The sequence below is a fragment of the Mirounga angustirostris genome, unplaced genomic scaffold (assembly GCF_029215605.1).
Source record: "Mirounga angustirostris isolate CCGP_5_RB_7025 unplaced genomic scaffold, mMirAng1.0.hap1 SCAF_2, whole genome shotgun sequence".
NCBI classification, from domain to species: Eukaryota; Metazoa; Chordata; class Mammalia; order Carnivora; family Phocidae; genus Mirounga; species Mirounga angustirostris.
Genome location: NW_026991710.1, coordinates 80,534,302 through 80,558,687, shown reverse-complemented (window position 1 = coordinate 80,558,687; position 24,386 = coordinate 80,534,302). Strand labels below are relative to the sequence as shown.

The following is a 24,386-nucleotide window of genomic DNA, read 5'->3' as shown; positions in this document are numbered from 1 at the left end:
TGGCCCTTAATGGAACTGACTTTTTCACTCAGTGGGAAATTCTGTAAATGAAGACGGTGACTCATAGCGCTAACTTATGGTTCTCTAAATTAGTAATTTTGGATGCCAAAGCAAAAGAATGAATTACAGATCCCTATCCATCCCCAAGCCCAAAGTTGCTTAAGTGTCAAAGCGCGGTAGTAAAACACAAGATGAGAGGTGAGGCTGCAGCTAGCATTCCCCCTCTCTGCGACCCCGGGCAACCCACTCCTCAAAAACCCAGCGGGTCTCTTCCGACCCCCAATCCCGCCGGGACCAGAGTGACTGACTACCCAGCCCCGCAACACCCCGCGATCACGACCAGAGTCCTGCCGGGAGCTGCGGCTGTGGGGACACGCACGGCTGAGGCTGCCCCCTCCCCGGGCCGTCCCCAGCTGTCTCCGGTAGCCCGCACACCTGGCAGCCCCAGCAAGGGCAGAGGATGCGCGGCGGGAACCCGCCCCTAAACGCGGCGCCCTAGGACCGCCGGGCCACCCGGGACAAGTCCGCTTCCGCCCCCAGCCCACATGGCCGCGGGAAGACGCGCCCGCGTCCGAGGGGCCCAGGATCCCCGGAGGCGGGAGGGGGCGACGGGGCTGCGGCTAGGGGGAGGAGGAAGCGCGGCCGGCCCGGGAGTGGAAAAGGAGGAGCGTGTCCCGACCGGCCGCGAGGGCAGGCGGAGAGGGGAGGAAGTCCGCTGGCAGCGGCAGCGCCGTGGGGGAGCAGGCGTCTACCTGGGAGCAGAAGTACGAGCCCTGGATGCCCAGCTTGATGCAGGTGGGACACTGGAGCTTGGCCTCGCTGCTGCAGCCGTCCGTCTCGCACACCCGCGTCTCCACGGCCGCCATGCTGCCTGGCTGCTGGAGGAGCGCCTCACCGAGGAAGAGGAGGAGGAGGAGGAGGGGGGAGGTGGAGGAGGAGGAGGAGGAGGAGGAGGTGGAGGAGGAGGAGGAGGAGGAGGAGGAGGGAGGGAGGGCAGAGGAGGGGACAGAGGCCGAGCCGGGGGAGGAGCTCGGCCCGCGGGGCCTGGGCGCGGAAGCAGGAGGAGCGCCGGGCCGGCCCAGACCACGCTGCGCGCCCCGCCCCGCCCCGCGCGCGCAGCTGGCGCCCCGCCCCGCGGCGTTCGCCCCGCCCCTGCCCGCGGCCCCCGCTTCCTGGCGCCAGGGGCGCACGTGGGGGCTTCGAGGGACCTGGCGGAGACCTCCGCCAGCTCCGCGCACTCTCGGGCGAGCACGACCTCTTGGCGGCGGGCGGAGAAAGCCAGGTGCGGCCGGCAGGGAGGTGCCCTCATGTCTTGCGCTCTCTGTACCTGGAGAGACAGCGCCCTCGTCGTGCCTTACTGGATTGCAGGGTCTTGAGTGTCCCCCACACTCGCAGGAGGCTGGAAAGGGCGCGCTGCTGCTCTGCGTTGGTCACCCGGCAGCTCCTAGGAAAAGGAAAGTAATTCCCTTTTTAAAGTTCTGTTTCTCACGGATAGTGTCTGCTCTGAGGCCTAAGGACCACCATTCAGTCATTCACAAAAAGGGGAGCCAGAGAGCTGTCAGGAGGAGATGGGCTGAGATTTGAATCAGCCTTCCCTCGTGCCTGATTTTTTTTTTCCCACAACCCCCCATTCACAATGTACAATGCTAGTAATAGTAACACTACAAGTACTAGATATCCGATAAAACAATTTTGTACTATTCCAGTCGATTATTTAAAAGGTGAGTAGGGAAGAATTGTATTAATCTTGAATCATCAGGGTTGAAAGGAGCTTTAGAGGTCATCTGATGCAACTGGTTGCCCAAATCTCTTCAACTACATCCCAGATCTGCCATTTTCTAACTTGTGCTTGAATATCTGCTGTCACTAGGGAAGGGAGAGGAACTAATACTTAATGATCATCAACTAAGTGTTGTGAACTTCATGTTATCTAACCCATATTTTTTAAAACTTAACATTTTTAATAGAGGAGAAAAACTCATGGTACGTTTATTTTTAATAAGTTTTGCTGTGTAAACAATACAAATAATGTAATAAAATCAAATACATTTTTAAAAAGATTTTATTTATTTGAGAGAAGGAGAGAGTGGGGAGGTGGGCACAGAGGGAGAGGGAGAAGCAGGCTCCCTGCTAAGCAGGGAGCTGGATGTGGGGCTCAGTCCCAGGACCCTGGGATCATGACCTGAGTGGAAGACAGACACTTAACAGACTGAGCCACCCAGGTGCCCCCAAGTACACTTTAACAAGTTAGACCTGAGCAAAAAGAAATCAACCACTAAATATATATGTGTATAGATGCATATGTATGTATATATATATATGTGTATATGTATATATATACACATGTATATATAAAATATTTTTTAATGAAAACTGGACCATAGTATGCAGAATCTTTAGTTACTTGCTTTCTTCAGTTATTACATTGTGAACTTCCTTTATTGTCATTAAATATAGTATAATTTAATATATTATTATTGATTTAATTATAATTAAATCATTAAATTATTGACTTAATTATAATAAATAAAATTTACCACATAAGTTTAACATCTGCACAATATTCTATTGTATGGACAGTTTACTGAAACAAGTTTAATAATAGGCATTTAAGTTATTTTTAATTATTATATATTATAAGCAAGGCTTCAGTGAATACCCTTTTAGCTAGAACTTTGTGTAAATCCTTATTTACTTAGGCTATATTCTTTTTTTTTCTTAAAGTAGGCTCCACACCCAGCATGGAGCCCAACATGGGGCTCAAACTCACAACCCCAGACCAAGGCCCAAGCTAAAACCAAGAATGGGATGCTTAACTGACTGAGCCACCCAGGTACCTGGAAGATATGTTCTTAAAAGTGGAATTACTACATCAAAGGGTTGTCACTATTTATTTTTTATAATATAATTTGTTAGATTTTCCTTTAGAAAGTGTATATAAGAGGCACCTGGGTGGCTCAGTCAGTTAGGTGTCTGTCTTCAGCTCAGGTCATGATCCCAGGGTCCTGGGACAGAGCCCCACATCGGGCTCCCTGCTCAGTAGGGAGCCTGCTTCTCCCTCTGCCGCTCCCCCTGCTTGTGTGCTCTCTTTCTCTCTCTCTCTCAAATAAATAAATAAAATATATTTTTTTAAGTGTATACAAATTTTCAATCTGGTCAGAACTATTCTGACATATTATTTCCTGAGACTTTACTAGTGTTAGTTATTATTTATTTTTCATGCTTGTCATTTTGATAAATGGAAAATTGTATCTTGTTTTTTTATTTTATATTATAATGAGGCTGAACATTTTTCTCTGATGATCAGCATTTGTATGTTTTCCTGTGTTTGCTTTTATTTGTCAAATTTTCTTTTTTGCAGAACAATACTTAAAAAAAAAAAAGCCAAGACAAATTGGCCACAATACCATCCCCTAAACACATCATGCTTCATTTGTCCTTGTTACCTTCAGTCCTTATCCACATGCATATTCAGTGTTTACATATTTGCAGTTATTGATAAAATTTTTTATTCTACATTTTCACATAATATTATGCCATGGATTAATCTTAGATTTAGGGAAAACACTAAGTTCTATTCCTTTTCTACATGACAGCTCTTTATGTGTTTGAGACCATCATGTCTTATGGGTTGTCAGTCTTACAGCATCCCCTTATATCTTGTGGTATGTTTAGATCCCTTGCGATCTTTCTCCATCGAATCTGGAGGAATTCCAGTTTGTTGTCCCCTGATGGGTTGTGTTCAGATTAAGCTAATCAAATAGAGGAACAGGAATTATTGAAAATTCTAGTCCAGAAGGTCCTCGGGGTTTTTCTCAGGCAAGGAGAGACTGGAAACTCTCCTGCTTTTGCTGGCTATCTGCTCTGGAGGCTGCCGTGTCCTTGTACCTTTGGGAATGCAATGCTATGGGGCAATTAAGAGCACAGATGTTGCATTAAGATAGGCAGACCTGGATTGAAACCTCTGCCTCCAACTCTCCTTCCTTAGTCATGTTAACGTGAGCAACTTGTTTAACCTCATTTTCCATATCTGAAAAATACCGGCTAGAGTACCTACCCATAGAGTTTTATGATAATTACATTGGATAGATTTTGTGAAGTGCTTAGGAACCCCTTAAGTGATACTTAGTTAGCCATGCCATTAGCTCCTCCTTCCTTGGTTCCCCCCGCCCCCAAAACCAGCTGTTGGGTGAAATAAACTTCCTAAGACCACCTTTCTGGCTATTCTTAAGATAATCGTGCAGATCCCTTTTGTTTAAGCATAAAAAAGTGACAAAATAGGAGATTTTTACAAAATTATGTCAGTCAGTCCCTGTTTTATTCTTCTCATCCTTCTGAGATTTTAACTCCAAGTCCCCATTGGACATCCTGTTTTTGTTTTAATTCCTGTGGGCAAAGTTCAGCCAACCCACTTCTAGGAGAAAGAGGAGACTTCAGAATCTCTGAGAATTTGGCATTGATAAAGAGTCCTTTGGCCTTGGAAGGCACTTGTTTCCTGGGACTTCTGCACAGAGAGAAGCACTTCTGAGATTGTGTCCAAGCACGTGCCCAAAGCCATCTGTCCAACTAGCTACTATATTTCCAGCGTCCATTTCAAATCCAGCATGGCCAAAAAGAAACAATTATCTCGTATTTACCCACTTTTGCCCTTTAAATCTGCTTTTTCTCCTGACTTCCCGGTCTTGCATAGTGACATCCTCTGCCTACTCTTTTCTCTCAAGTTAAAAATTAGGCCCCTTCTCTTCCTCATACCCCCACATCAAATGAATTGCTCAGTCCTGTAGATTTTATCCTCTAAATATATTTTTTAATGTATGCTCTCTATTCTTATGGCTGCAGATTTAATTTAGGCCATTTTAGGCCTTTGCTTAGACTATTACAATAGCTTCTTAACTGCCTTTAATCCATTGAATCTACCCTGCCATCAAGCTGATTGTTTTCAGAGATAAATCTGATCATGCCTTTCCCCTACTTAAAATCCTTCACTAATATGGGGCTTGGAGAGCTGGAGCCAGGGTCAAAAGGTGGCCAGAACCTGCGGAGTTGGTGGCAAGGAAACAGGACTAAGGGGATCTGTAAACCACCAAGGCCAAAGCTAAGGACACAGTCAAGGAGATTAGAGCTTGGTACCTAAAAGGGAAAATAGCAAATAAGTAACTAAATTAAGGATAATGAGAGCCAAGTTTATCACTGTCTGAGGAGGGAGTTACAAATAGGAAAAGGATAAAGGCTAGGATGAATCATGTAGTGTTGTATTGGAATTAGAAATACTGATGTAAACTCAAGGTTTTGATTAATAGATAATATGGACATGTGTGTATGTATATATATAAAGTTCTGACCACTAACGGGACTAATAGGCAATGAGCACACTTAATTTTCAGATCTTGGTTTCTAAATACTATACTCCACTAAAAGGAATCAGATCTCCTTGGAGAGCTGGCTCATTCCCGGACCAGAGCAGGGAAAGTACAAGTCTGGAAAGTCTCATTGTACCAGAACATAAGGTAGAGCACAAAAATTATGGAGACTGTAGAAAGGACACAGTAGCCAACTTGAAGCATCTCCCACCAACCAAACTGAATACAATTTGAACACCGAATAAATAATGATAGTATCAGATGATAACCCACTGAAGAAAAATAGTATTCCATGAGTCCATACTGATAAAAATACATAGACAAGCAAATGAGGGACAAAAGTAAGCACTTCTTTACAATAGATTGTCATCTAAGAAACTGGAAGGAAACTGAGAGCTTTTATTCTAAGATCAGGAACAAGACAAGGATGTCCATGCTCACCACTTTTATTCAACATAGTACTAGAAGTCCTAGCTGTAGCAATCAGACAAGAAAAAGACATAAAAGGCATCCAAATTGGTAAGGAAGAAGTAAAACTTTCACTATTTGCAGATGATTTGATGCTATATACAGGAAACCCCAAAGACTCTACCAAAAAACTATTAGAACTGATAAATCAATTCAGTAAAATTGCAGGATACAAAATTAGTCACAGAAATCTGTTGCATTTTTATATACTAATAACAAAGTAGCAGAAAGAGAAATTAAGAATTAACAATCTCATTAACAATTGCACCAAAAAGAATAAAATATCTAGGAATAAACTTAACCAAGGAAGTTAAAGACCTATACTCTGAAAACTGTAAGACATTGGTGAAAGAAATTGAAGACAACACAAACAAATGGAAAGATATTCCATGCTTATGGATTGGAAGAATTAACATCACTAAAATGTTCATACTACCCAAAGCAATCTATAAATTCAATGCAATCCCTATCAAAATACCAGTAGCATTTTTCACAGAACTAAAACAAATAATCCTAAAATTTGTATAGAACCACAAAAGACCTTGAATAGTCAATGCAATCTTGAGAAAGAACTGGAGATATCACAATCCCAGATTTCAAGATACACGACAAAGTGATAGTAATCAAACAGGTATATGGTACTGGCACAAAAATAGACACGTAGATCATTGGGAACAGGATAGAAAGTCCAGAAATAAACCCATACGTAAGTAGTTAATTAATCTATGCCAAAGGAGGCAAGAATTTTACAGTGGATACAAAACAGTCCCTTCGACAAATGGTGTTGGAAAAACTGGACAGCCACATGCAATAGAATGAAACTGGACCACTTTCTTACACCATACACACAAAAAAAACCACAATAGAGACCCGAAACTATAAAACTAAAAGAAAACATAAGCAGCAATCTCTTGGACATCAGCCTTCGCAAAGTATTTATGGATATATCTCTGCAAGCAGGGGAAACAAAAGCAAAAATAAACTATTGGGACTAAGCCAAAATAAAAAGCTTTTGCACACCAAAGGAAACTATCAACAAAATAGAAAGGCAACTTACTGAATGAGAGAAGATATTTGCAAGTGATACACCTGACAAGGGGTTAATACCTAAAATATATAAAGAATTTACACAACTTAACATCAAAAAAAAAAAAATCCAATTAAAAATATGGGCAGGGGGCGCTGAGTGGCTCAGTTGGTTGAGCGGCTGCCTTTGGCTCAGATCATGATCTCAGGGTCCTGAGATAGAGCCCTGGATCGGGCTCCCTGCTCAGTGGGGAGCCTGCTTCTCCTTCCCCCTCTGCCTGCTCATCCTCATGCTCTCTCTCTCTCTCTCTCTCATGTTCTCTCTCAAATAAATAAATAAAATTAAAAAAAAATTTTTTTTAAATGGGCAGAGAATCTGAATAGATGTTTTTCCAAAGAGACATACAGATGGCCAACAGCCACATGAAGAGAAGCTCAACATCACTAATCAGGGGAATGCAAATCAAAACGACAATGAGATATCACCTAACACCTGTCAGAATGGCTAAAATAAAAAAGATAAGAAATAACAGGTGTTGGCATGGATGTGGAGAAAAAGGAACCCTCATACACTGTTGGTGGGACTGCAAACTGGCACAGCCCGCTGTGGAAAACTATATGGAGTTTCCTCAAAATAAAAGTAGAAATACCACACACACCAGTAATTCCACTACTGGGTATTTACCCAAAGAAAACAAAAACACTAATTGGAAAAGATATATGCACCCCTATGTTTATTGCAGCATTACTTAACAATAGCCAAAATATGGAAGCAACCCAAGTGTCCATTGATAGATGAATGGATAAAGAAGAGGTGGTATATGTATATACAATGGAATATAACTCAGCCATGAAAAAGAATGAGATTGTGCCATTTGTAACAAAATAAATGGACCTGAAAGATATATGGTAAGTGAAATAAGTCAGAGAAAGACAAATACTGTATGATCACTTATATGTGGAATCTAGAAAACACAACAAATGAACAAACAAACAAAAAGCAGGAATAGAGAGAACAAACTGATGGCTGCCGGAGGGGAGATCAGCAAGGGGGTGGGCAAAATGGGTGAAGGAATGGGAAGTACAGGCTTCCAGTTATAGAATGAGTAAGTCATGAGGATGAAAGGTACAGCATAGGGAATATAGTCAAAGGTATTAAAATAGCATGAAACTAATGTAACATTGTGTGTCAACTATACTTCAAATAAAAAAATAAAATAAAGGGGCACCTGGGTGGCTCAGTTGGTTAATTGTCTGCCTTTGGCTCAGGCCATGATCCCAGGGTCAGAGTCCCACATCAGGCTCTCTGCTCAGCAGGAGAGTCTGCTTCTCCCTTTCCCTCTGCCCTTTACCCCCACTCATGCTCTCTCTCTCTCGCTCGCTCACTCTCTCAAATAAATAAATAAATAAATAAAATCTTTTAAAAAAATAAATTAGTTAAATAAAATTTTAAAAACTAGAAAAAATAAATAATGGAAAGAATGACAGAGTTAGAAAATCATTATTTGGCAATCATTATAGCAGTAATATATCCAGGCCAGAATCATCAAAGGATGCTAAAAAAAAAAAAAAAAAAAAAAAAAGGACACTTACACTGAGTGAAAGGTTCTTAAGGAACAGGATATTTTCATAGTCTCAGTGTAACTCCCTACAGAATATTTATCATTTAACAAGGCAAAATAGGGGCACCTGGGTGGCTCAATCAGTTGAGCTTCTGACTTGATTTTGACTCAGGTCATGATCTCAGGGTCATGAAATGGAGCCCCACATTAGGCTCTGAGCTCAGCGGGGAGTCTGCTTGAGATTCTCTCTCTCCCTCTCCACCTCCCTTTGGCTCTCCCCCCACTCATGCACACATGCACACGTGTGCGCTCTCTCTCTCAAATAAATGAATAAATCTTTAAAATAATAAAAAGACAAAAACCAGTGAGAAACCTTGCGGATAACTCTCTTAACTGTGTTATCAAAGTTAAAAGCATCGGTAATGAGACAAATTGACTTTGTGCACCTTCTGATATGAAACACTGAGAACACAATCTATTTTCTGTGGTATTCTTGGCAGAAATGCATAATTGATTCTAATCATGAGGAAACATCAGTCAAACCCAAATGGAAAACAATATACAATATAAATGATCTGCACTCTTCAAAATGTCAATATCCCAAAGACAGAAAGATTTGAGAAACTCTTCCAGATCAAAGAGACTAAAAAGTTATGACAACTGGGTTGGATTCTGGATGAAAAGAAAAAATGGTTTTGCCATAAAGGAAATATAAATATAGTATTGTATCCTTAAGAATTCCCTGATTTTGACAGTTATATCATGGTTACAGTATTGGTTCAGAATATATATAAATACTCATATATATAGGATATACATATTATATATTGAATATGTAATTCATATACATATATATATACTTATATATATTCTGAGAGACAGAGAAAGTGAATGATAAGACATTTGTAGTAGAATTTTAACAAATAGGGAACCTGGGTATACCAGCATTCTTTTTACAATTCTTGTAACTTTTCTCTAAGTTTGAAATTATTTCAATATAAAAGAAGGTTTTGAAAGTTCTTTCTAGATGCTCACGACCTGCAGGATCAAGTCCAAACCAGGTTCTGTGTGTGTTAAGCCCTTGCTTAACTCATTGGCCTCATCTCTCACTATTCCTCGTTCCTTGGTCTCGACCCTCCAGCAATAACAAACAACTCATGTTTCTCTAAACACACAATGCTATTTCATTTTCCATGTTCATATACATGCTGTTTCCTCTGCCTCAAGTGCCTTTCCCTATTTGATCTCTTGGTGAAATTACTATTCCTTCAAGATCCAGCTCAGACATTACTTCACCCATTAAACTTTGGTGACCTCAGCTCTAGCTAATCAGTACCTTCTCTGTGCTACCTCTAAACCAGACACAAGTGCTATCATTGCAGTTAACAATAATTTTAAGTAGTATTTATTGAAGACTTAATTAATGCTAAGCACAAATAGATCACAGCATCTATCTATGCTTAGCATATAATAAGTATAAATGCTAATGGGTTCACTTTTAATCTTCACAATGACCCTGTGAGGAAGGTACTAGCCCAAGATCACATAGCTAGTAGGTGGCTTAGCCTGGACTTGGGCTCCAGTCTGAAAGTCTGACTATAAATCTCTTGCTCTTAACCACTATACTTCATTGCCTGTAATTTTTCACCTCTCTCTCCTACTGTGACTTTCTTGTGACATGAAGGTTTGTATCTTATTTTTCTCTCTATTCCCAATCCTTAACCCTATCACAATGCTTGACATATAGTAAGTGCTCAATAAATGTTTTTCCTTAAGTTTTTGTAAACATGAATTATCTCAAATATACAAAAAAAAAAAGAGTGTGTGTGTGTGTGTGTGTGTGTGTTTGAGTTTAGAGACAGAAAGAGAGAATACCTAGGTTATCATTTAGATCCTAGCAAGAAGTAAATGATACTCTCAAGCTGGATAATTTGGGAAGAGTGAAGGATTTCTTAAAGGCATTATGTACCAAGGCAAGTCAGTGTCTTGGAAAAACAACAGAAATAGTGCAATGAACAAAGATAACAATGGGGCAACATTTCTATTCCTAGGCTTGAAGGAGTAAGGGGACTGGGTAAATACCAAAACTTAGAGTACGTTGGGAGGAAAGTGCCTCTACAGGAGCTGTGAGCTTTGCCTAAGAGACCTAGCCAACCCAAAGCCACCCTAAAGTCAGGAATCTAAGACCTCATTCTCTTCCCTCCTTCTAATCCTCTAAAAGCTAAAAAGGATAAGGAGCTCATTGATCTACAGTGGACCCTGTAAGTTAGCCTCTCAGGGCAGAGGGCTGGATTGAGAAGGGTGGAACATGGATCCACAGGGGCAAATGGAAGATAATCCAGAACAACATTGTACCTACCACTCATCTTCAGAAATGGAATATGGCCAATACAGTTGGAAGTGCTCAGTGTATCCCTCCCCTATGGCATCCCTCTCTCCTGCAGGGGAGTCATTATCCTAAAGTTGGTGTTCATTGTTCCCATGAATATCTTCAAATTTTATAGTGGCATTATACTGTTTATAGTCTTCATCTTACCTTCATTCTTCATTATGATTGTGAGATTCATCTTTGTGGGCACTTACCGCTCTAGGTTGTTTATATTCCCTATGATACATTATTCGATGCTCTGAATATACCAAAATCTATGCATTCTCCTGCTGATAGACATTTACTTTGTTTTCCACATTGTGCTCTTACAATGAGTACAGCCATAAAGATTCTCACACTTCTCCATAATACGTCATTTTTAAAATAAGATTGAATAATGTATTTTTCTGACAACTCTTTCTTTGCTCTGTCATATCCTTATATTGGGGAAACATGTTATAAATTATTGGTTGGGAGTCAGAAAACTGAGCTCCATGTATCTAGTTTCTAACTTTGTCTTGTGCAAGGCATGGAAAATTTTTGAGCTTTGTTTCTCCATCTAAAATATTACAAAAATCAAATGAGTTGGTGCCAATGAAAATACTTTTTAAGCTATAAAGCATATGAATGTAAAATATTACTGTTTATTGTCTATAACATGGCCTGTAAAAGCAGAAACCTTGTCTCTCTTGTTCGTTTGCTATTGTGTCCACAATGAGGGCTGGTACAGAATAGGCATTGCATTAGTATTAATCAGGGAAAGCTAACTACTATAACAATCCCAAAACTCGGTGGCTTAAGAAAAAAGTTTGTGTCTCTCTCATGTCAGAGTCAGCCATAGGTCAGCCAGGGAAGCAGGGAAGCCCTGCCCTCTTAGTCATCAGAGATTCCAGACCCATCTTTTATCTCCACCACTTCATAGATTCTTGGAATCATCACTTGAGGATAGGCTGATACGTGAGGTTCTTGTGCATGAGATTTAACAGGCCAACCCTGGGAGTGGTACACTTCACTCTAGCCCATTCCACTGGCCAGAAGTCAGTCACTGGCCACATCATATTCCAAGCAATGCTAGAAAATGTAGTCACTGTAGCCTTAAAATAGGAGAAAATGAGTTTGGTCAGCATCTATCCAGTCTTTGCTATGGCATTTAATAGATATTTGTAGAATAAATAAATGAATGAAATATACACATATGAATGCACCTAATATCCACTTTTTTTTTTTTTTTTAGCTTTTTAAAAACCTTAATATTGAACTTGTGTCAGCTAAAGTGACTACAGCTTCTTCACTGTGTGCTGTTAAGGTCCATTGAGAACCTAGTAGTTTCTCAACAGTCTCGTTTCCCAGAGGTGGAGTCTGGGGAGATTGGTTAGCAAATGCTGCTGCTGCACCTTTATTAGACCCATTCTCTAATAACATCATGGCAGGGGCGCCTGGGTGGCTCAGTTGTTGAGCGTCTGCCTTCGACTCGGGTCATGATCCCAGGGTCCTGGGATCGAGCCCTGCATCGGGCTCCCTGCTCTGCGGGAGGCCTGCTTCTCCTTCTCCCACTCCCCCTGCTTGTGTTCCCTCTCTCGCTGTGTCTCTCTCTGTCAAATAAATAGATAAAATCTTTAAAAAAAAGAAAAATCATGGCAATATCGACCTTCCTTAGGAAACAGAGCCAGAAGCTCCTTCTCCTGAAATCTTGCTTCCAAAATTTCACATGGAAGGCTTGTCATTTTAATCTGCTGGTCAAGAGACTAATCCTTTTCTATTCCATTCTGAAACAACAAGGGCTCTACTTCAGGATTTGCATCATCCCCACCTCAATCTTCCTCAGAAATGAACACCCTTGGATCAAGTGAATGCTAAAGTTTCTGAGGTCAGACCTTAAGACAGCTACAGCTTCAACTTTAACTCCTCTTGGAATACTCCCTGGTGGTACCTAACCACCATGCAAGAAGTCTAACTTCCTTGAGACTTCTTTGTTGGACTCACATTTTTTTCTTTCTTTTTTTTTTTTTTTCTGGATAGCCACAGAAAAATTTAGTTTCTGGGATTAAAGATATGAATGTGAAAGGTAAAACAATACAGATTCTAGATAATAACATGAGAAAATATCTCCATGACATTGTGGAAGGCAGCAATTTCTTAAACAGGACACAAAAGCTTCATTTTTTGAAATCCACCCTTTTCCCTCAGCTCTGCTTGCCATCTTTTTCTTAAATCAAGGGTCAATATGTGAGTGTATTCGTGTCTTAATGCTGTTAAATGATATTGGTCTATTTGGCTATCCCTTGGCTCTATACTGTACTGCCTTAATTAATATAACTTTATAATAAGTACTGATATCTGAAGGAGCGGTCCTTCTACTTTTTTTCCAGCGATTCTCAGTACTTAGCACCAGGAGGTGTGAGAAAAGTATCCATGGGAAGGTGAGGGGAAAAACAAATGACACAGGGTGTCAGAGCTTAAAGAGGTGAGGAAGGAGTCCATGCGGTGGGGTGGGGGGTGGGGGGTCAGTGCAGCTCAGAATAGAGTGTCAGAACCTAAACAGGTGTGTGGAGGGAGTCCATATGAGGGGCAGCTTGATGCTAAGTATCAGAGCCTGACACTGCACGCACCCCACTCAGGCTGACACCCACACTGGGCACCTTTTCTTTGGAGATTCCCTTTTCATCCTGCTTAAGCTCTGACGTAGGTGTAAAGAAGATGTCCCCCCAAGGGAGATAGCCTGGGGTAGGATGTCAGAGCCCCAGCACAATGATGATGACATCTCTGCAATGGTCCCACCTGGGGTGTCATGACCAGAGCAGGATGAGAAGGACATGCCCACAGAGGGACAGGCTGGCAAAGGGAGTCAACCCTTGAGTATGTTGGGGAGGGTGCCTGCACAGAAGGGCAGATTAGCATGAAAAGTCAGAGCCTAATGGAGGTAAGGTGGGTGTCCCTCCGGAGGGGTGGGCCAACATGGGTAGTCAGAGCCTAGCTGCTGTGGGGAGGAGATCCACAGGGAAAGGGGGCAGGTGTGGGATGTCCCAGCCTAAGTTGGGTGAGGAAATCATACCAGTGAGGGAGAAGACTGATGTGGGGTATTGGAGCCCAGGTATAAGAAGAAAATGCGTTCACAGGAGGACAAGAGCAACAGTGGGGATTGGTTGTGTATGCTGGATCCAACAAATAAATATGTTAAGAATAATCAAAGCCAGTTCTCCCTCTGTCAAAGAAGGTAATTGCAAATATGGAAAGGTGGAACACTGAAAGAAACCCTGTGAGGGTGAATGAAATTGGAGGAATCCGTGTGAGCTATGGTTTTCAATATACAGAGATGGATATAGACACAAATATACATTTAATTGTAAGTATATGTGTGCATGTAAATAAAGACACATTCCCTAGCTCTAGCCACTTAGGGAGGCTGAGACCAGCATCATCCCAATAGCAAAGATCATACCTAGTGCCAGATCTTGGCTTCTAAGTACCAGCTAAAAGGAACAAAAATAATGATAATAAGGGTAATAGATTATAGCCCATTAAATAAAATAAAAAATAATTACTCATAAGTCATTTACTGCTATAAATGATAAATGAATAACTTGCTAGTTTGATAAAGAATAGAATACGTGATTTTATTTTATTTTATTTTTAAAGATTTTATTTATTTACTTGAGAGAGAGAGCACGCAAATGCACGCACGATGTGGGGGAAGGGCAGAGGGAGAAGCAGACTCCTGGCCGAGCAGGGAGCCTGACACCGGCCTCGATCCCAGGACCCTGGGACCACGACCCAAACTGAAGGCAGACGCCTAATCAACTGAGCCACCCAGGCACCCCTCTTTACATGATTTTAAATATTTCCCCACAAATTCTTATTAATTATAAAGGAGGAAAAGTAACTTCAGAGTTGAAGCCCAGCAGATGCCTCCTTAATCAAGTAATCAAAGCAAACATCACCAGCAAAGGGACAAATCGAAATAGTGTTCTACCTGATAGGATGCAATGACAATGTATGTCTCTTCTAAAGATGCATAACCTGCATCTAATCATGAAGAGACATCAGACAAACTGAAATTGAGGAACATTATATAGACAACTGCCTTAATATGATCCAAAGTTAAAGTTATGAAAATAAAGGAAAGACTAAGAAACTGTTTTGGACAAAAGAAACTAAAGAGACATGACAATCAAAACTCATGATTCTGAAATGGATCCTTTTGCTATAAAGGACATTATTTGAACTTCTGGTAAAACTTGAATGTGGTCTGCTGATCAGATGGTAGTAATGTGTCAATGGTAACTTTCTTTATTTTTTTTTAAATTTTCTGATCTTCATGGTAGTGTGATTACAGAGAAGAATGTCCTCATTGTAGAGAATACACTCTCAACTATTAGGAGGTGATGGGACATCAGGTAGGCAATTTTCTCTCAAATATTAAAGAAACAATAATTTTTGTATTGTACTTACAACTTTTCTCTAAGATTGTTTCAAGAAAAGTAGCTTCATCCTATGCAAAGTATTTATAAAATAATATTTTATGGGGGCACCTGGGTCGCTCAGTTGGTTGAGCCTCTGACTCTTGGTTTCAGCTCAGGTCATGATCTCAGGGTCCTGGGATTGAGCCTCATGTCTGGCTCTGGGCTCAGTGAGGAGTCTGCTTGTCTCCCTCTCGGCCTTCCCCTCCCCCTGCTAGCAAGCTCACTCTCGCTCGCTCTCTCTAAATCTTTAAAAAAATAATATTTTATGTATGCTAGTTAATTTTTCTAATGCATTGTATAATAAACTCTGCCTACAACTTTTTTTAAAAAGTTGCCTGTAGGTATTATGAAAATTGTCTGACCTACTTTGAGGTGGTACTTTGACCCTGATTTATATGCTTTAATTTTTGCATGTACATATTTTAATTCTACTAGAAAGTGTTTTTTTTACAATTAATATTAACAATGTACGTATTTGTGTATGTTTTTATGTGTATATGTGCCCAGAGTAACAAAGCACAGTGGGATCACACAAATGTACATTTCATCTATGAACCACACAAAGCATATTCTTGTGCTTATCTACAATATCCAGGTGTTTGTTAGATAATGGATATGGTAAATTGTATCTCCAATAATAATTTTTACTCTGGAAATACAATAGAATTAGCCTGTTTTATTGCTACCTACCATATCCTACACACTATTCTAGATTCTCAGGATACAACAGACAACATAGACTTTGTATTCTTGAATATATTTTGTTCTGACAAGAATCAAATAAATAAATAACTGCTTTCACAAAAAATACACAACTGTGTGGTACTGGCTTAGAGGCAGACATATAAATCAATGGAATAGAATTGAGAGTCCAGGAGTAAATCCATTTATTTTCCAAAAAATGGAAACCACACAAATGTCCATCAACTGATGATGTTGTTATAACCATGTAACAATATTTTTTAAAATGTGTTATATCCATGTAACAATATTATTCAGCCATAAAAGGAATGGCAGACTAACACATGGTACAACTTGGGGAAATCTCAAAAACATTATGTTAAGTGAAAGAAGCCAAACACAAAAGGCTACATATTGTATGATTCCATTTATATGAAATGTCCAAAATAGGCAAATCCATAGAAACAGAAATTAAATTAGTGGTTTCCAGGGATGAGGGTAAAAAGAGAATGGAGAGTGACTGAGGGTTTCTTTTTGCATGACAAAAATTGGATACTGGCCATGGTTGTTCAACCTTGTAAATATACTAAAAACCACTCAACTGTATACTTGGAAAAGGTGGATTTTATGATATATGAATTATATCTCATTTTTAAAAGTTACTATGAAACAAAAAAGGAAAAATATGTAAAGACTGATACATGGAGCTTCTCCTGAAAAGGACTTCAAAGTTATCATTCTTTTTTTAAAATTTTATTTATTTATTTGAGAGAAAGAGCATGAGTGTGCTGGGAAAGGGCAGAGGGAGAAAGAGAAGCAGACTCCCCACTGAGCAGGGAGCCCAACGCGGGGCTTGATTCCAGGACCCCAGGACCATGACCTGAGCTGAAAGCAGAGCCAAACTGACTGAGTCACCTAGGTGCCCCTAAAGTTATCATTCTAATAGCTCTTGGTCTTTAGGGCTTTTGTTTATTTTATTTATTTATTTTTTTTATTTTGAGAGAGAGAGAATGAGAGACAGAGAGCATGAGAGAGAGGAGGGTCAGAGGGAGAAGCAGACTCCTTGCTGAGCAGGGAACCCGATGTGGGACTCGATCCCGAGACTCCAGGATCGTGACCTGAGCCGAAGGCAATTGCTTAACCAACTGAGCCACCCAGGCGCCCCTAGGGCTTTTGTTTAAAAGCAAGCATTAACCTTGTTGTTGTTGTTCCTTTGAAACTGATAGCCAACCGCCCCCCCCCAACAATAAATTAAAGATTTCCCTCTTTGCCTTTGATTTTCAGTAGTTTTTCTATGATGTGTCCAGACATGATTTTCTTTGTATTTATCTTGCTTGTAGTCTATTGCTTACTGGCTCTGTGGCTTACTGGCTCTTGGTGGATTTTGAAAATTCTTAGTATCTCTCATTACACATATGTTAAAAGTAAATTCCAATTACACATATATTCAATTTCTTTTCTGTGTCTAATGTGACTCTTAACGTTCTTTTTTACATTTTCTGCCCTTTCTCTTCTCTAAGTTTCTGTCTGAATATTTCAGACAACAAGTCAGCCCTTGTGTTAGGAGCCCAAAATGTTATTTGGTGGTCTTTTCTCCTGATCTTAGGCTATTCAAGAAAATAATTCTCTTATCTCCTGCCAAGAAGTTGTATATATCTGACGGCCTCAACCCCCAGGAAAGAGTCTGCATATTTTTCCCTCTATTCTGGTCAGCTCCTGGAGTAACTGCTTCCTGTGGTCCAGATTTCATATTTTTTTAGAGGGGGGAGGGCAGAGGGAGAGGAAGAGGAAGAGAGAGAGAATACCAAGCAGACTCCCCACTGAGCACAGAGCCTCACATGGAGCTCAAACTCACAACCCTGAGATCATGACCTGAGCTGAAATCAAGAGTCAAACGCTTAACAGACTGAGCCACCCAGGAGCCCCCAGGTTTCATATTTTCATTTTCATTCTCATTTTTTTTAATCTTCTGAGTTAGAATACATAATTTTTTTTTTACCGCCTCTTTAATGAAGCTTTGAGTAAAAGAGAAAATAAATATATATGGTCATGGTGCCATGTTTTACAGGAAGTCATATATATAATACTGGTCATTGCTGCTCCCTCTGCCCCTCCCCACCCCACTCATGCTCTCTTGCTCTCTCTCTCTCAAATAAATAAAATCATTTTTTAAAAATAGAATGATAACTGGCACAATAATGCCATTGAACAGCATTCTCATAAGTTTCTTGTGGTAGCGTCCTTTTTTTTTAAGGTCTTTAAATATGATTTCCCTTCTGAGAAGAAAACCTACAAAAATAATCTAAAATTCAAAATTAAGAGTTTGTTCTATGCACAAAGATGTTCACAGTAGTATATTTTATGAAAGTTAAAACTTACATCAACCTAAATATCTAATGACCTAGGACTAGATAAATAATTTAATAGAAAACGTGGGACACATTAATAGAAAATTGTATGACCCTTTAAATTGTTTGCAAAGATATGTGTTCACAAAGATAAATGGTATTATTACTATTAACTAAAAAGAGCAGAATAAAAAAATAATTGTATACAAAGAGAAACTCAAAACAGAAGCATAAAAAAGCACAGAGGAAACGTACTCAAATATAGATAATACCTATCTTTGCATGGTGGAACAATGACAAATAGGGGTTTTTTTCTATGCATTTCTGTACTTTCCAGTATTCTTAATGAATATGTTCTTTTTTTTAGTGTCTCTGAAATTTTATTTTATTTTTTATTTATTTTTATTATTATGTTCAATTAGCCAGCATATAGTACATCATTAGTTTTTTATGTAGTGTTCAACGATTCATCAGTTGCATATAACACCCAGTGCTCATCACATCACGTGCCCTCCTTAATACCATCACCTGGTTACCCCATCCTCCTACCCCCCTCCCCTCTGAAACCCCCAGTTTGTTTCCCGGAGTCCAGAGTTTCTCATGGTTTGTCAATGAATATGTTCTTAAAACGAAGGGGGAAAGCTATTTTAAAAAGAAGAAATATTATTTCTTTAACTTACACAATATGCTATTTATAATAAATATGATAGCCACACTATTTTTCCAAACTTTCTGATTTCTTTTTAATTAATTACAAGTTCTGGATTTCAGTCCAGTTATAAAGATGGGAATTTTTCGGGGTGCCTGGGTGGCTCAGTCATTAAACATCTGCCTTCAGCTCAGGTCATGATCCCAGGGTTCTGGGATCAAGCCCAACGTCGGGCTCCCTGCTCCGCCGGAATCCTGCTTCTCCCTCTCCCACTCCCCCCGCTTGTGTTCCCTCTCTCGCTGTGTCTCTCTCTGTCAAATAAATAAATAAAATCTTAAAAAAAAAAGTTTTAAGATGGGAATTTTTCAACCTGCATTTCTAAAAAATAGTGTCTAAGAAAGAGTACTGAACTCAAAAGCCTAGCAAACTCCTGGGATCATCTTCACTACTTTTCATGGAAAACGCATGTTTCAGGTACAAGTCAGCCTCAGAATTAATTGACTCAAATTCTGTGCTAATACAACTCGAAAATGCAATGCCTCAGATAAATATCAACCAAGCACTACAAAGTTTAATTTGAAATATGTGTTCCACGTTCCAGTCTAGTTTCCCTCAATACTGTTTAACAAATTAAAATGTCAAGTGGCATCATCTGCTAACCCTTTGGGGCAGCAAGAGATACTGAAGAGTTGCTTGAGTTTATTTCTGCTGACATATTCTTCAAAGTATTATAAGACTGGTCTAAGATTGATTACCCATACAAGTTGAACTAAAAGTGATTTTTTTTTTTTTTTAAAGAAGTGGATTTGGAGATGTAGTGTATAGTCAGCACCATTCTCGTGTTCTGTCTGGAGTGCTTGTGATAAATTTTTAAAAAGTGAAATCTTTGAGTGATTAGAAATAGACAAATATCCATAAATTGTGGAATGTGTGACATATATATTAACACCAAAGTCACATTGCAGATTCTGAACTTTATTTATTATCTGAACTGTGGAAGTAACATGTCATCTACAGGCTAGCAGGATCTAAAAGATAGAGATTGGATTACCCATCTAAAATTTATATACAAGGAAATAACTTATGTTCATGGCAACCTTTTTAGCAAAGACAGAAGCCCAGGAAAGAAGCAAGGGGAAGTACAATTCTTTTACATCTTTCACTTTGGGCTCAAATTACCAGAATGGTTTGTCATACCTTCCAAGTAGATGACAGGAAAGACAACTACACTCCACCAAACCAGGTTGGAAATGAAAGACAAGCATCTGTTTGATTGATAAATTTTTTTTAAAAGATTTTATTTATTTATTTGACAGAGAGAGAGACACAGCTAGAGAGGGAACACAAGCAGGGGGAGTGGGAGAGGGAGAAGCCGGCTTCCTGCTGAGCAGGGAGCCTGATGGCGGGGCTCGATCCCAGGACCCTGGGATCATGACTCAAGCCGAAGGCAGACGCTTAACAACTGAGCCACCCAGGCACCCTGTCTGATAAATTTATCAGCTTCTTCTCTGATAGCTGAGCCAAGCTTCTTCCAAGGCCCTCTACAGCTCCCCTTTGGCACTGCTTGGTGGTATACTCACGAGAAACAAGCTTACTGATTTCTACTGTTTTCTTAGGAAGCAAAATGGTCCTTCTCTATCATGCCTTCTAGTTACTCTATTTGCATAGCTTTATGTCCCTCAAAGGAACACACACCACGTAGTGTATAAATCAGGAAATTTATAGTATCCATTCATGGATCTTGATTTATGGCAGGACTCCATTTCAGCTCCATTCTGGGCATGTCTGAGAGCAGTGCGAGAGGTGAGATCTACAGAAGCTAGCAGAGAAGGCTCAAAGGAGAGGTCAGACATGCTACCAAGGTCAGAATGCCTTTGTGAGAATGCCACTTCATCCAGCTATGAGTACAGCTGCTGTGTGAGAATGGCCAGTGTGACAGTGTGATGGTGCTTAATCAAGTGTCTCCTGATAATTCAAAGTGTCAATGTGCAACCTGGGATTGCATAAGCTATCTACTTTGCTTTAGTCCAATCTCATCAGCATGAAAGTGAATAATGTAATTGAATAATGCAACAGTGCTCTTTCCTTGTCTTACAGTTAAACCATATTTCTTCCCAAACACTTGGCACATTTAAGCAAGTTTTTTTTCAATAATAGTCTTGGGCGCCTGGGTGGCTCAGTTGGTTAAGCGACTGCCTTCAGCTCAGGTCATGATCCTGGAGTCCCAGGATCGAGTCCCGCATAGGGTTCCCTGCTCGGCAGGGAGTCTGCTTCTCCCTCTGACCCTCCCCCCTCTCATGCTCTCGCTCTATCTCATTCTCTCTCTCAAATAAATAAATAAAATCTTTAAAAAAAAAATAATAGTCTTTACAGGGGTGCCTGTCTGGTTCAGTTGGAAGAGCATGCAACTCTTGATTTGTGGGTCATGAGTTCAAGCCCCACATTGGGTGTAGAGATTACTAAAAAAATAAACTTAAAAAAATAATAGTCTTTACAACAAGAATATTAGTAATGCATCTCTAAGGATTCCTAAGTAAGTTTATATTTTTATCATTGTTTTCACCATGTATTCTGGTATTTTTTACAATGATAAACAGCATAGGATTCCAAATCCTTACGTCATTTTATCATATTTAAAACATTGGTATTATCTATAAATACTTGGTTCTATAATTTATAAAAACTGAATAGGACATAACCAAAAACTTTTTTTTAAGATTTCATCTATTTATTTGAGAGCGTGAGAGCATGAGCAAGGGGAGGAGCAGAGGGAGAGAGAGAGAGAGAGAGAAAGAAACAGACTCCCCATTGAGTACAGAGACTGATGAGAGACTCGGTCTCACACCCTGAGACCATGACCTGAGCCAAAATCAAGCATTGGATGCTCAACCGACTGAGCCACCCAGGCGCCCCAACCATAAAACGCTTTTAGAGGGCTCTTTGAAAAGTCTGATATTAGTGAAACTGCTCTTCTAAGGCTTCCTTAAAATAAACAAAAATAGAGGTCCCCAGCAAAACCATGTTGTGCTCCTCGTAGTTTTGAATATTGAAGAAAAATATTTACCATAATCAGATCTCTATCTTCTTTTTCACTTAGGAAAAAAAATGCTTAATGAATTTGTGAGATTATTGAAAGAATTTTTCTCTTAGTGATATTCAAAGATTGAACTGCAATCAGCTTGGTGGGATATTCCTGACTTAACTGAAGAGTTGGATTATCTGTCTGAACTCAGAAAATAAAGGAACAACTTCTAACACGCAGGGATTTTGTAGGATGCTGGAAAAGTGCTCTTGGCCATGGAATTGGTAAAATTTAAAAAAGCTTTGTGTCACAATATTTAGAGATTGACTCACACATAAAAATCCTACCCACACTGTGCAAGATTGTACCTGTGATGATTTAGGAGATTTAAAGAAGCAGAATATTAATTCTGAGGAGCAAAGGGCCTTTTGGAAAGTACTAGTTTGCTAGGGCTGCCATAACAAAATATCACTCACAGAGTTTATTTTCTCACAGTTCTGGAGATTAGAAGTCCAAGATCAAGATGTTGTCAGGTTTGGTTTCTTCTGAGACCACTCTCTCCTTGGCTTGCAGATGACCACCTTCTTGTTGAGTCCTCACAGTCACCCCTTGGTCTGTGTTGTCTGTGTCCTAATCTCTTATAAGGACACCAGTCTTGTTACATTAGGGCCCATCCACAGAATCTCATTTTACCTTAATTACCTCTTTAAAGACCCTATCTCCAAGCACAGTCACATTCTGAAGTACCAGGGGGTTAGGACTTCAATATATGAATTTTGGGGGAAACAGTTCAGCCCGTAATATTGAGAAATATAATCTCAATCAGATCTATCAGAATCTAGATTCAAGAAATGTGGAAGCAGCTCACAGTATTTCCCAATGGATGACCATGATTATGCACATAATTCTAGGAGGTCCAGAGAAAGATGCCCCAGCATACAACAATAATTGCATATATAGCCACACATGCAGAAGAGAAGAGTGAATTACTGCTAGAAGGTATTAATCTTTAGTAAAGATCAGTAAAGAGTTAACCTTTTCTTCCCAGAGCCTTTGTTAAAACTGTTTATTTAGGTCACATAACATCAACGTCTAAAACATTTATATGGTTAGAACATCTCAACCATGCATTTATAGACAGATTTACAAATTTTAGTCAAGAAATTCATGCTTACATGTTGTGTCAGATTAGGCTAACTGCCATAACAACCCCCAAATCTCAGTCCATGAAAGTTTATTTCTCCCACTTGCAAAGTTTTGTAGATGTTGCTGATCGGACAGCTCTCCTAGGCAATTCTTCTCCAAGTGGTCAGTCAGAGAACCAGGCACTTTCCATCTTATGGAACTACCATCTTAAATAGGTGGATTCCAAGGTTTCCATGGAAGGGGAATAGAGCATGAGGAAAGCACACCAGACACTAACCTCTCTGACATGAATGTGAAACACATCACTTATGTTCACATTGGCAAGAACCAGTCATAGGCTCTTGATTAGATTCAAAGGGACTAGAAAACAGGGGTGCCTGGTTGGTTCAGTCAGTGGAGCATGCGGCTCTTAATCTCAGGGTCGTGAGTTCAAGCCCCAAGCTGGGCGTGGGGCCTACTTAAAATAAACAAACTAATTTTATTTTTAAAAAGGGGGTGGGGACCAGAAAACGTAATCCTTGGCCGGGCAGCTGCTTCCTAATTACAACTCTCCACTATGAGCCCAGAATTTGAGGCGTTAGTCGTCAGCTAGCCCCTCTGCTGTGTGCAGTAGCTCCAGCGTAGGCTTCTTTAAATTCAGTCAGGTCGGAAATGGAGTGGGTAAAAGCCAGACTGCCTGGGTAGAATCCTAGCTCTGCTGCTTACCGGCCTTGGGACCTTGGAAATACTGCTCACCTCTCACCATATTAGCTTCCTTATCTGTCAAATGGGAATTTTACTCAGAGGTTAGAACAGACTAACTGTAAAGCACTTGGAACAATGTCCAGCCCACGGTCAGCACTCCGTAAGTGTGAGATATTACTATTATCATTTTCAGAGAGTCTGTCCCTAAAACTCTCTTTGTTGAGGTAGGCTCAGAAGGGTTCAAGAACACATAGCGCTGGCGGCAGCAGAGATGATACAGGTGTGAGTGCTCCGTTGACCAGAGGTGGCTGTATAACTGAATGAATGGACCAGTATCCTCTTTCACAAAGGCTGAGTGTGTAACACACCGAGTAGGTCAGCAGTTTATTATGGAGGCAGAATTCAGAAAATGAAAAGAACAACCAAACAAACACCCAGAGAAAAGGCAATAATCAGAAGCCATGAGACAATAAAACCCAAGAGTAGTCAGAAACCGGGAATGGCAAAAGCTAAGAAAGACAATGGAGAGAATGGAATAGCAGGAATAGCAGCTACAAAGAGTAGCTGAATCACCAGAATGGTATAGGACTGCGGTAGGGATCCATGGTGACA

General features: G+C 40.2%; 1 protein-coding gene across 1 annotated transcript in view; it reads right to left on the bottom strand.

Annotated features, from left to right (window-relative positions):
- Positions 1–984, bottom strand: part of METAP1 (methionyl aminopeptidase 1) — a 68,110-nt gene extending 67,126 nt beyond the window's left edge. Inside the window, exon 1 of the mRNA XM_045880709.3 lies at positions 753–984. Coding sequence (XP_045736665.1) covers positions 753–866 — 114 coding nt within the window. The 5' untranslated portion in view covers positions 867–984. The remainder of the gene's footprint in view (positions 1–752) is intronic.
- Positions 985–24,386: the final 23,402 nt, after the last annotated feature.